At 36.6% G+C, this 14,449-nt stretch overlaps 1 protein-coding gene across 1 annotated transcript in view; it reads left to right on the forward strand.

Moving 5' to 3' along the window:
- Window positions 1-14,449, forward strand: part of NKAIN3 (sodium/potassium transporting ATPase interacting 3) — a 349,578-nt gene that overhangs the window by 315,681 nt on the left and 19,448 nt on the right. Inside the window, exon 4 of the mRNA XM_079150338.1 lies at window positions 740-800. Within this exon, the coding sequence (XP_079006464.1) occupies window positions 740-800 (61 nt within the window). The remainder of the gene's footprint in view (window positions 1-739; window positions 801-14,449) is intronic.

Raw genomic sequence — 14,449 nt, forward strand, 5'->3', positions numbered from 1 at the left:
AGATTCATGGACAATTTCATCTTCCAGGAATTGTGTTGTGTCTGCCTCTGTGGAACAAAACTATCTTCTCAGTATAATAAGTACAGGAAACAATATGAAAAGTTATAAATGCTGCACTCCACACTTGCATTTATTCTTTGAACAACTAGTATCCAACGTATAAATTATCTCTTCTATTTCATTTTACACTAACGAATTGCCAGAAAGTTAATGCATTTTCCTATGATATAATTAACAAAACAATTTAGTAGCTAGATAGAATTTATATTCTCAGAGCATTTTAATAATTAAATAGATGATTGCTATTTAATTTATAAGCAGGATGCTTTGATTCCTTTTGTGGCTATTAAGCATTAAAATAGTTGTAGTAATAATGAGTGTAGTACAAATTGCTCTATAAACAGTAAAAACCTAAAAATATATACTATGAATAATCTGTGCTGATTTATAAGCCCCAAATCAAAGTCTAAGTGAAGTCTAGATATTGAGGGATTTTTCCCCATTCCTATGTACTTTAAGGAAAGTTATTAAGGTAACATAAAAATGAAAAGACTTTTAAATCACAATTCTTTTAAAATAAGACTTTTTAATTACAAAGTCATAGTCAAAGTAAGACTTTTTAATTATGAATTCATAGACATTACTTATAAATATACTTCATTTCCACTCTCAAATTATATAGGCTATTCATGGATATTTGGCATAAATTTGTAAGGTGCTTATATTTTCTCCTTTGCAGTTGGTTGGCTTTGTGTATGCCTGTTATGTGATCAGCATTTCCATGGAAGAAGAAGACACCTGTAAGTACTGTTCCACCTCCCTGCGGGTTCATTTTGGATGAGATACAGCTTCCAGAACTAATCAGTTCAGGGCTAATATCTATCATATTTAGAATCTAAAATGATTGGACTCAGCATAGCAAAGTTATAATCAATGATTGACAAACTAAACTGTACAAAAATAAGGTGTCACTAAATATTGAAATCCTCAGTGTGAGTTATATAGAAGTGTGAATAGAACCTCAGAAGCCTAGGAATTGCTGTCATATTGATTCTTAGTGACTTTCCACCAGAGACCAAAACAATATTCTGAGTAGATAATCAGGGAGGTTTATCTATCACCAATTGTGAGTATGCTGATGGCAGAATTTTGAATGTGACTACTACTAATAATATCAATACAATACATTGTGGCAAGATCTATGTGCATATAAACTAAAATACTATGACAAAACTAAAAATTATAACCTTCAAGGTGGAATTTAAAAAAGAAAGAAGGAGAGAGAGATGCTAAATAAATTAATGGGATGCTTAGAAGCTAAATCATGTTTTAACAAAACATCCCCCACCTCCCAAAAGAAGAAATATTGTGACCCGAAGTTTTGTTAGAGATTTAACAACACAAGTGAACAAATACCATTTACTGAGCACCTGCTAATGTGTAAGGTATCTTCCCACAACTCACTTACAGGCTCAAATAATACCAAAGAAATTTTTAAAAATAATTTTTTTAGATAAATCATATCTAGTCAAACTAGAGATTTGAATTTGTCATTGCAATCATTGTTTGAATTATAAAATGAATGCTTTAACAAACTGAGAATAAATAGCTAGCCATTGTAACTTCTTTCTAGAATGTAACTTCAAATGGGTCTGATCTTCCCATCTGACAGATGCAGTGCCTGTTATACAAACTGGCATCCAGTGACAATGGGATGCCCTTTCATTTTATTTGACCCAAAGTATGAAATATTAAACCTTGAGACTATATATATCAAGTAAGAAAATATGCAAACATTGCATCATATAGTTTATACTTACTTGGGAGTTTTTTTTTTTTTTAATGCTAGATGAACTGAAGAGTTCTTGACACTTCAGATGCACAGTTGTAATGACAACACATTTTACTTCAAGACTAACTTTAAAAATTATGGTTTTAGGATTTCCATTAGTAGCTTCACAATCTCACAATGTTAAGGTCCAGAAAGTCAACAACATGCTTCAACTCAGCCAGGACGGACCATACAGCCAGAAGTAATTAGTGGAACATGGAGAATTTTAACTGGAATTGGAACTTAAAGGAAATTATTGGAATAAATACTACAAAAATTGATACATTTATAAATCCAAACTGAATCTCTTATGAAATATTTTTGAGTAGGTAAACCCCAACCCCGGCTCCTCTCTCTCTTTCTCTCTCTCTCTCTCTCACACACACAAATAATAATAATAATAACTCACTTTATTTTTCTCCTCACTGAACAGGTTGGAGGCTCTCAAAAGATACCATACTCAATCTTACCTTATTATGGAAGAAAAAGCAGAACCATCATTAGTCTCCTTTTATCTAATAGAATAAATACACGAAAGATCTTTCCTTGCCATTTGAAATTTTTAGTAAAAGTGGGGAACACAAAATGATATATGAAATAAAAAATTCATCTAAACTGGGCAAATACTCTTTTACCTTCTACAACCTTCTATTAGAGTAATAATGTCAGTGTATATGGTTGTATTGCTACTAGCAGATACTGTAATTCCATTGACTTTGATGACTTTAATTAACTTTCACTATAGAAATCTCTGAATCAGCTATTTTAATGCCCGTGAAACTGGGATTGAAGTAGCTGCTAACAGCCCATTCTATTAATGGTTTAATTCATGTGTTTGTTATTAGGATCATATATTAAGTTACTTGGAGACATCAGGAGATAGTAGTTGTGTTGCTGCCATCAATTCCAATAATAGAGTCAGAAAGCTTTCGGTGCTCAAAACAAAGTAAATATGACCAACTTAACATGATAATCTGCTGGAAGAGAGATGACAGTGAAAAGTAATCACAAACCTTTTAGTCTGATAGTTCTCAAGCAGGGCAATTTTACATTTTTATTGAAAGAAGTAGGAATCAAAAGTGCAACTGTAATTAAATTGTCTCTGGGTCTTCAAAAGGCAGATATGAGTAAAAAGCAAAGTCTGTGGCCAACAGCAATGATCTCATAGACTAGTACAATTTGTGCCAACACTTAGCTTTTAGGTGCAATAATGAACTGCCCTTTGGATATGACATTACAAACTCACAGCCAGGAAGATGTATCCTTTGAAATGTGTTCCTAAAACACAAACGTGAAATAAAGAAACAATACTGGTAGATTTCTAAGTTGTCTAAGTGTACTTCTGGAAAGCTTATTCTGAAATGCAACTGCAAATACAATGTAATGTCACTGTATTTTGGCAGCCAATATATCATTTATCATTCTCATTCCTTTTCAAACTAATGAAAATGTCTGCATTATTCAGATTGCAAAGTTAAGCCTTGTTCTTGGACTGAAAGCTGTCAGCTGGCCTTAAAAATGAAAAGCAGCCCCCACTTCTCTCCTCTACACTGCTTGAGTGCTTCCACGGAACTAGCATTTTAGGAGGGCATCTCTTACAAAGGGTGATAAGTGCTTGAGGAAACATTCATCTCCAATCACCCATCGTCTTTGTTACCTCTTGGTTCCTTTACTATTTCGTACGAAGATTATGATAGCAGGTCGAAGACAATGAAATAAAAGCTTCAAAAAGAGTGGTAGTTGGTGGTCAGTGCTGTCCATCACTTGTTCTAATGCAAAAACCAATTTCTATCTCCTCTGTTTTTTTTTTATTTCTTTTCTATGTACCTATAAATCTCTGTGAATACTTTTATGAGACTAGGATCTGTGGAATATGTAATCATAAAAACCTGTCTATATCTTGTTTATGAATCACCTGCTGCTGGAAATGAACTTGCCAGCCTATTACTCACCTTAATCCAGAGAAGTATGGAGGCAGAATATGCTGAAAAGCTGGGTAAATACTGCCAGTTGTTTTCAGAAGATCTATTCTAGTACCACTTTTCATATTAGGTCGCAAATTACACCTGGGACATTTATTTGGGCTCATAACGTCTAATCTGGGTTGTGTAGGTTGAATGGTGGGAAAGAAAAGTATATTGAAAACCCTGATAGTTTTTGAAAAGGAAATAAATCCCCAAGATCTAGTTTCCATACACTTAAAATAGCTCTTTATGGAACCATTTGACCCTTATAGTATAACTTTACAAAATTTCTCATTGGAACAAAGATGGCTATTGAGAAAACATCCCACACCTCTAAGTCTTTGAAGCATACTGCTGGATAATGTTCACATATATGCCAGTCTGTCCATGAATTCCTCCTGAGAGGATAAAATGATGTTACCATAGTAATGAGAGGTGGAAAGGTTTTTAAACCCTAAAAGTTTCCTCCTAAAAATTAACTAGAGAAGTTAAGAGTAATGAAATTTACTAGCTTGAATGTTAATTTCCAAATGTCCCTTCCTTGATTTTCAATGTATAGAAAAGACTCAGAGGAGTAAGGTGAGTTTAACGTTAAGCACTTGGAGAAGGACACAGTGGAGACCTGGATGGTCCTCAGAATGGAAAACTGTTCATTGCTTTGTGTCACTTGCAGCTTATGGACATTTGAGGTTGGGAGAACAGGAAAATGTGAAAAAAAAAAAAAAAAAAAAGATGGAGAAATGCATGAAACCTAGTAAGGGTGACCCTAAAGTCATAGTCAGCATTTCAAAGGAGTCACAGTGTTCACTCACTATGATTTTAATAATCTACTGGTTCACAGGGAGTAAAATTTTATTTTTGAGCAACTTTTTGCTTGGTCACACATAATGATCCTAATGTCTGATTTCCCTATATGCCTAACCAGAGCTCAGATTGAGAGCCAGAAGCATTTCTGTAATTTGCTGCAATGATTCTACCAAATAGCTACACAATTGCTACCTAAGTTTCTCACTAGAATAGATCTATGAGGGCAGTGTCTTTGTTTTGGTTCCCAGGGCTTAGAAGAAAATTCTTTGCACACAGGATACAATAAAGAAATGTTTGTTGAATTCATATTGTTACATAGATTCTCTGGGCCAGCAACTCATTTTTTCAAAATGGATTTCAGCACTTCAAGGTTTTCAAGTTTGATAAGATGATTCCACCTTATGTTGTGAATTTAGTGAGATGTTTAGGGTTTAGTGAGATGCTCAATGCATTTACAAATACTGATGTGAGAAAAGTGGAGTTCCTGCATTTATTTAACATAATTTTATAGCTATTTAGTGATTTGAAGGTCAAGATATACAGAGGCAAACCTTCAGATTAAACCTTCACAGTACCACATGAGAATAAGACCTTGCTTTGGTAGACTCTGGAACAAGACATTGCTGAGAAACAGAGACTTGGAAGATAAATACACTAAGAAGGAAGCAGACATCTGGGAGTGAATTCATCCGCAAACTATTACCAAGGGGACAGAGATACTGTCAAAGAGTGGAGACCAGCAGATGGTTATCACAGGTGGCCCACACATGGGAAGGTCACATGGCACCGAATAGGACCCAATACTGTGGTTGCATCACAGGATTCCAGTCATTGGGTAGGTTATCAAGACAGTATCTCCAAAGAATAAGCACCCAATTATAAGCACCCAATTATCCAAACCAGTGAACCCAGCTGAATTCTCCACAAGATAAGAGAAACCCTTTTACTAGAAACCAGTTCCAAGCTAGCACTAAACTCACAGTGAAGTGGAGCCTAGGCTGTCACCTATTTCGATAAGTCAGAACTCCTACTATTCAGCCTGCCTAGGGACTATCTCCAGTCATGTTATTCTACTCTCTTACCTTACTCATCTCTGGTAAAGTGTGTTTTCCTGAATTCTGTCAAGTTCTTTCATACCCAGGTATTTAAGGGAGGCTCTCTCCCTTTATTGACCCACTCTCTTACCTGCATCCTTCAATCCCAGCTTAAATTTCTCTTCCCAAATGTGGCTGCTTTCCTCCCACCTCAAAGACTAGATGAAGACAACTGTGATATATGCTTCATTGTACATTGTACATTTTCCTTGGAAACATTTAACACAACTATAATTTTTTAAGGTCAAAACATTCACTAGGGCCAAGTTCATTTCTTGACATTTAACAACACTGTATACAATGTTCAGTGAGTGGGCACTGAATGAATCAAGGTATGAAAAAATGGACTCATAGGAATGATTTGTGTTTTGATTGAGAAAGAGTAGAGAGAAATTCTTCCATTTTCTAGTCTCTATCTCCATTTATATAAGTAATTACTTTTCACACAAGCTAGAAACCTGAGTATAGTCCTTGAATCTTCCCTTACCTCCCTCATCCAGTCACCAAACAAGACATCTTCACCTGCTGTCTTATGATGAAGTTCTATGGACTGCTATAACAGAGTAGCATAGATTGGATCACTTTTCAGCCCAGCTGAAAACTGGCAGATCAAAGAACTGGCAGATTTGGAGACTAGTGTGGGCCCACTTCCTGGTTAATACATGATCTCTTCTTACTGTATCCTCACATGGTAGAAAAAGCAAAGCAGCTCTCTGGGGCCTCTTTATAAGGGCACAAATCCTATTTATGAGGAATTCACCCTGTGACCTAATCATATCATAAGACTCTACATCCCTACTCTGTCACCTTGGGAAATAGTTTTCAACATCTAAATTTTGGGGAAACACAAATATTCAGACCACAGCACCTTCCTTCAGGTGATTAACAGCTCCTCCATATTCCTTATCATTCTCCTCAAAAGCACTCTCTTCCCACACACACACTTTCTTCTCAGTGCATCAATAGACACTCAACATATCTCTGCTTCCCTCACTCATAGAAAGTGGGGATCATATCTTGCCTACCCTAGGATCTTGTGAAGTTTTAGTATACGCAATGTCATAGGAAATCAGTGAATATTTGTTACTCAAACTACATAGTAAGACAAATGTTCCATGTGTTTATACTATCTCTTATGTCTCTTCTTCAGTCCTTATGAAAATTTAATCCTCCCACCCCTGTACTATTAAAAAAAATGACTAATTCACAATGACTTTTGTATTTATATCTTCTGTACTTATACCTTATTGTCATTGACCACTATGTTAGCTTTCCATCACTATGACAAAATACCTAAGATAATCAACTTATAAAGAGAAAAAGGTTACTTTGCCTGATGGTCTCAGAGGTTTCTCTCCATGGTTGCTTGGCTCCATCACTATGGGAATGTAGCTGTATAGTAAACTATGCTAGGAGCAAAGTAGAAGAGGCTGCCCACCTCATATTAGCCAAGAGGCAAAGAGAGAAATGGGAAGGGATGGGAGTCCCATTATCACCAAGGGTACACCCCCAATGGCCTAACTTCCTTCCAATAGGACCCACTTCCAAGTGGTTCCTGTACTTTCCAATAGCCCCTCAGGCCTGAACCCAACCCTTTAGCATATCAACCTTGGGGGCAGATTTAAGATTCAAACCATAATGGTCCCTAAGAATGGCCTGTTTTGACAGAAGATTGACACTAGAGAGCAAACAAAACCCACACTCAAGAGGAGTTTCTAAGTTTCTGTTTCCACTTGAAACCAACTATTAGAAATTATTTAAATAAAGGAAATCATAACTTTTCCAGTATTTGGCCCTGGGACTGTTAACAGGTCACGCTCCCTCTTGGGGGATCCCAAAGGCACTCTGCAGCTCCAACACTGCTGGAATGCTTTGGGTGATGCGGTGGGAGTTATTTCAGGGTATAATCAGGAGTGCCATACTTTATTCTTCACTGACTTATGATCAACATCAGGAGTCATTTCAAATCAGCCAGATGTCTCTGGAAGAGGTGTGGAACATCAGCCTCACCCTGAAACAAGCCCTCTCAATAAGCACCTGCCCCACTCCTGCTTCCCTGCTTCAGACTGAGAGGAGTGGGCAGGCTCTCACCATTGCCAACAGCCTCAAGCTGTGAAGTGAGTCCTTATTTTGAGAAGGAAGAATGAAAAATCTGCCATCCAGATGGTACAGAACGAAGATGAGAGATCTGGAAACCAGATGTGATAAGGAGGGAGCAGAGTACAAATTAAGGGGTCGGGGGGAAGAATTCACACTCTTGTGGCACACCCAAATGCAAAGGGAGAAAAAACAAAGTTCCACAAGGATTTTATGAAATTCCCAAGCAAAAGTTTTACCCCAGTTACCAGTGGTAAAATTCAGAAGCCCAGGGGGAAAAGCAGGCAACAGCATTCTGCCCGAATCCCTGTGTTTCTATTTTAAATCTTTAAATTCAGTATCCGAATCCCCACACTCCTCCCACCCTTCTTGATCCTCCCACTAATCGACTCTGCCAGCCCTGCCGGGAGTATACTGAGACTCCTCCTCTCTAAGCTGCTTAGTGGTGCTGCAGGCAGCACCTGCACTGGTGGAACTCTAGTGCCCCATGTGAACTGGTTACACCAGTACCTCACCCTCCATACCAGGGTACCATTCCCTGACAACGCCTTCTCCAGATCCCTTAAAGATGAACTCCATGAGCTCTCAGTGCCTTAGAGAACCCTACCCACCTTTTAGAGACATCCGAGTCCCCTACCCTTGTTTTAGGGATGCCCAAAGAGACAATGTGACTCCTGGCCCTTCTTCTCTTCCACCCTTAACATAAAGACTATGAGAAAATAGCAGACAGTAGGCACAGATTCAAGTTCCCAGGCTCTCTCCATGATTATTTTCTTCCTGACATAGAATAAGAGACTTCTTTCTGTCCTTGTGGTTTTTGTGGGTTTTACCTCCATCCCTCCAATGTACACAGGCACCTTGCTCTTACTCTCTGCCCTTCCCAGGCCACCCAGTTTCTTTCTTGCGCTCTTTTTCCTCAGCTTTTAAACAAAATCACATAAAACAGAAAAAGAGAAATGACCCCTGACTCCCCACCTGGTATGTATTTAACTTCCCTGTCTCTCATGTTTCTTCCTTTCACTTCTAGACTTTTCTAAAAAGGAGTCCAGATTGACAGCGTTCACTTTCTCACTGTCAGCTGCTACTGTCAGTCCTTCCGTCCTGCATTATCAGTGAAAACCCTGTCTCAGAGGCCAGCAACAACCTTCTAATTGTCAAATTCTCTTAGATCTTATCAAGGTTCATTATAATTCAAGGCTTTGGCTTTGAAAATTTTCTCTTCTGGGTTTCCAGGCAGTCACATCTCTTGAGTTTTGTCAGGGAAGATCCACCTCTTCAACAACACATATTTTACCAATTAAACATTACTTCTAAATCCTTATCCAAGCTAAACATATTTCTGATGCAGATATAGCTAACAAATTTTGAAGTATTTTTTCCAACTACACGTAAAGTGATGATTTATCATTAAGTCCTTAAAATGTTAACTAGCCATTCCTAGTATGTGGTTTATACTCATGCTGTTTTACCAAAGCATTCAAGAAGGATCACGTAATAAAAGAGAAGAGTTTAAAGACCAGACAATAAAAGACATATTTATGCCTTTTAGATAACAAAATGGCACATAATAGTCTCAAAAACTATAGTCTTGGACCAAATATTTAAGATATATCATGAAGTTCTGATTTTATAATTCCTTTGAAGAAATGTTGTACAAGTAGCTAGCAATAAAAGGCATATATGGAACATTCATCTTATGTTCTTTATATCAACTACTTTATTGACCATGAAAAAATAATAATTTAGTGTTCTTTCTGGGAGCAATATTTGAAACTGGAAACTGCATGAAGTCTTAAGTAGTATTCACTGGACTTGGATACAAACATGGAAATTTGCATGAGGTACAAAGTAAATTTATTATAAATAATTTCTGAATTGCACCTAACTAGTTTTTCTATTTTGCCCATATTTTCCTCATAGAAATCTCAATCTCTCTCTTTCTCTCTCTCTTTCACTCTCTCTCTCTCTCTCTCTCTCTCTTTGATTATAAGAACAGAAAGCCTAAAAAAGAGTTAATGGTGTATTCAAGGACATCTTTTCTTGCCAGTTCAATCAACTGCAAATGTCTAAAGTTTCCCAATTCTTATTCATTGAATATCACTGTCAGAAATTTTGTAACAGCCATATATGAGCTTGTGTCAGAGACTGGCTTGCTATTCACTAAACCTGATTTTTAAATTCTTTTCTCTGGCACACAGCCATACCATTATATCCCAACTTCCATGCAATTAGGTATCCCATGAGATTGAATTCTAGAATGTAGTTTCCAGGCCTGGCCCCTAAATAACTTCCTCTTTCAAGTCATACTCTTCCCCTACCTGTAAGACACAGACTAATACAGAAGCTATGGACGCCATGTTTAAAATGGAGGAGCCACAGTGTCCAAGTGGTCTGAGTCTCTTGAGTTACTGCTTAGAAGACAGTTGGTCACAAAACTTGAGAATAATATGGTAGAAGGTTTGAGGTATCCGGCACTGAGGAGAACCCAAGAGGTTCTATAAGGGAAGAGATCACATGGGGGATACCCCTGAGTATAAAACTGCAGGAATTCTGTCACTAAAGGGGAAATTTAGCATTTCAGGCATTTGACAAACACTGGAGTGTTCAAGTATGCCTGGGAAGGTCTCTTGGAGGGAATGATATTTAAACAAAAAGGAGCCTGTGAAGCAATGAGTGAGAAGAACATTCCTGGCAGAATGAACACCTTGCCCATAGGAAATCACTTCCTGGGAGAAGCTTCCAGCAAAACAAAGGATTTGCCTTCAGCAACTGCTTTATATCAACTGCTCTGAAGGGTCAAAAGGGTGATCTACTCTCCTGACCTGCTTCCTCTCAAAAGAGGAGTGAATTAAAGGGTGAACTACATCTGGGACTTCATTTTAAAGCCTGTGTTGAGCAGGAAGGTTACATGAATATGATGAGATGCACTCTACTGCTTTGAGAAAAGGTGCACAGCCTGGGCTTAGGTTTTGATTCCTTTTACTTTAGTCTCTATTTTCCTTATTTTCCATTTAAGCTCACCTGCACATTTGTTTGGAAAAGCAAATTACATTTATGTCTTCTTTTAATTTAAAGTTACTAGTCCTAACCTGGAAGCCAAGGCTTCATACTGACCTTGTGTTCTTCCTAACCAAGATAACAAAGCTGCAAGGAAACAGGCGGAGACCAGAGTTTCTTTAGGGCTCTCATTTTCTGATGTCCCAAGGGAGGCTTTTATGCACAAAAAATCATAATTACATCTACTCCAGTGTACAATCAGTATGCAATTTCTTAAAGTGACAAATGTTTTAACTGTTTTTTCTTAAGCTCCAAACACTACATAGAAATGTCAGTATTCCTGTTATAAATCTAGTAAATTTCAATGATCATTTTGGGAGGATTTTTGTTTCTTTTTATTGACATTTTAATATTTCAAGTGACCAATTCAGTGGCATTCAGTACACTCACAATAGCAGTTATCACCACTATCTGTTTCCAGAACTTTTTCATCATTCTAAACAGAACCTTTGTACTCATTAAACAATAACTCCTTGTCTCCACCCCTCCAGCATCTGGTAACTTCTATTCCACTTCCCACCTCTATGAAAGTGCTATTTTAGGGACCTCATTAAGTGGAATCATATAATATCTGTCCTTTTATGTCTGTCTTATTTGTTTCCACATGTTTTCAAGGTTCACCACATTAGCATATAATAGAATAGAATTTCATTCTAATATATTTTAAGACTGAATAATCTTCCACTGAACTTTCATTCCTATTTGACCTATTTGAATTCAATACTCTAAATCTTTTGATCTGTTTCATTTACAACTCAAACTGCAGTTACTTAAACATTTAACTTGCACTAAATTCATCATAATTGTCATTTTGATGCCCTTCAAATATTAATCCTAATAAACAGAATATTTATTGTTATTAAATTATAGCAAATTTAACAAATCTAATAAAATTAACTTATATGCAAATTAAAACTTAAATTTTCTTCACTGTCACAGAAATTTAATAACAAATTTCCAAGTCTCTTAACCTAAAACCATGTGTGAAAAGTCAGTTACCCAATTAAAATCTTGAACTGTTTTTACAGGGTGAAACTAACATATTCTATCTGATTAAAATAAGAATTACAAAGATTTTACACATGAGCAGACTCAGCTTATCCCAATGATTACAAAATCCCAATCTCTACTTCACAGAAAAATGTTAACACTGTGAGATTAGCTTATTTTGTTCTCCCTGTGGTCAGTTTCCCAGGTTAGAAATAAACCTGTCCAATTACTAAGCATCTCAAACAACTTGAGATTGCTACATATTTAGGAATTTTCATCTGGGAAGCAGCATATGAATTTCAAAAGGATTCTATCTTTCCACTAATAAACTTAAAGAGCTTTTTTGAAAACATAGTTGTTAGAACAAGGAGAAATCTCATTTCATATCACTCAATTGTGATTAATATAAAAGCCCACACACCAGAACTAAGATGCCATCAGATTTGATTAAAAGACTTAACTCCTATTAAGAGTCTTCCTTTTATTGATTTGATGTTTATTAGCGCTATAGAACATTTTGATATCTTCACATTTAACTGGACAGACCCTATATTGAGATTTCTTTGCTTCTTTTATCTATATTGCCTAATGGTATTGTATTTTCTTTCCATATTTTTTTTTTAGGTAGGTTGCCAACTCTATTAGATATTTAAATGTTTTTTAGCTGCATTTCTTGTAGCTTTTCTTGTTCTGTGGTCATGGACCTATCCAGATGCCAATGTATTTGTAGTCCAGGTCCAACATACTCTTACTTAGTTTTAGATGTCCTCCAGAAAAGCTTAAATAGCTAATCTTTCATTAGTTTACTGATTTATTCACTCATGAACAGTAATTGAGCTACTTCTGCATGTTAGACCACAAGGATACCAGGAGGTCTTACATTCTAATAAGTGATATAGGTAGGTACCAAAGAGCAAAGTAGAGATCATGGTCTATGTAAGTGAATCAGATACATAGGAAAAATAGGTGAAGCCTAACTTGTGTTCTAGGGAATGAAAAATGATACTAGAAGCACATGAACATGGTCCTATAATGAAAACTATCACATCACCAGAAAAGGAACAAAGAAAGCATATTTCACATACCAGAAAAATATATCTTAAGACATTAGAGCTTGGACAAACCATGGAATATCTGAACCACTCAGGAAGTTCTGAGTAGTTCAGTATGCTCAGTTTACTAAGTGAATGGTAGGACCTTGGATTGTTTTTCACCAGTGATTTACAACTTCTTCCGTGATTGGCACACAGAGAAAACCAACATTTATAGACACCTAGTGGTACATAAATTACTATTCTCCTAACAAGAAATAACTGGCCCAAGGGGCTAGCTATCTTAAGCTCCACTCAACAGGGAGACACAAAGTATGACAGCATACATACACACGAAAGCATGTATCAAGGAATGAGTGAATTGATATCTTGTCACATCTGCACCCACGCAGCTCATACTATTTGAGGGGCTCTGCTGGATGATGGGGAGTCAGTGAATGAATTTAATCTTGAGAATGGTATAATCAGATTCAATTTTCTTTTAAAGGTGATTCATAGAAAGAAAAGGACTTAGAGTTCTCAATGAGAAAATAGCATTTCTTTCTTAGGAAAGGGAGAAACAAAAGTAATAATTGGGGCTATAAAAAAAAAGAGAATATTTCAGAAAGGAAATGTCCATAATTATAGAAGCAGACTTTAAGGGGAATTATAGAGAGACTTCAAAGCCAACAAGTATTTGTCACTTGATTTATAGAGCTAAGTAAAACACTGGCTAGAATGATAAAAATGTATTGGGTGAAAAAACTGGGTAACTATGAAAAATATGTCACATGGGAAAAAAATTATCTAGAGCTGTTTAGACAAACTCTCAGAACTGTTTTTAGCTACAAGCCTTTTTGAACATGATTTTACCTTTCTGCAATTCTATGTGCTTCATTGACTCCCAAAGAGATTCTAGAAATTATCACATTATTTGAATATTACATACCTATTAGAAAATGGAAAGCGCTGATTATAGGAAACTTCTGATTCCAGAGATCTAGACTCACAAGAGGAGCAAAAGCCAGAAATACAGCCAAATAAAAATGTAGTGTTGCACCAAAAACAGAAAACGAAAGTGTGTTCAAAATTTTTTTAAAAGCTTGTTTCCTCCAGAATAAAATGATCCTCCAAATGAGCCCAGCAATACTGACACAAAGGCCTCCAGTCATCAGTGAATCTAAACAGACAGTAATTGAAAAATTACAAAAAACTCTGAAAGGGCCTTCAGTAAACTGTAGTTGATAGGTGTAAGGAGCCATTCTAGCCAATTACCCAGCTACTGAGGAAGATGAACTGGAGGAGTCACTCCAGTGAAATACAGCACTGTTTGTGTAGCTTTCAGAGCTAAGAAACTTTAAAAAGAAGAAATATACTATTAAAGATGAAAACTAAAGAAAGAAAACCTTGCTCCTTTCCAAATATGAGAAAATCAACATTAAAAGGTATATGAATGGCTGGGCTAGGGGAGGGGGAGGGGATGGGAGCAGGTGTATTATAGGCCTTTTTGTAAAGACAGGCAAACTCTCTCAACAAAGTCCAGTAGCGAAGCCACAGTAGTGGTAGAAACTTATTATC

Source organism: Sciurus vulgaris (genome assembly GCF_902686455.1).
Source record: "Sciurus vulgaris genome assembly, chromosome: 1".
Taxonomy (NCBI): Eukaryota; Metazoa; Chordata; class Mammalia; order Rodentia; family Sciuridae; genus Sciurus; species Sciurus vulgaris.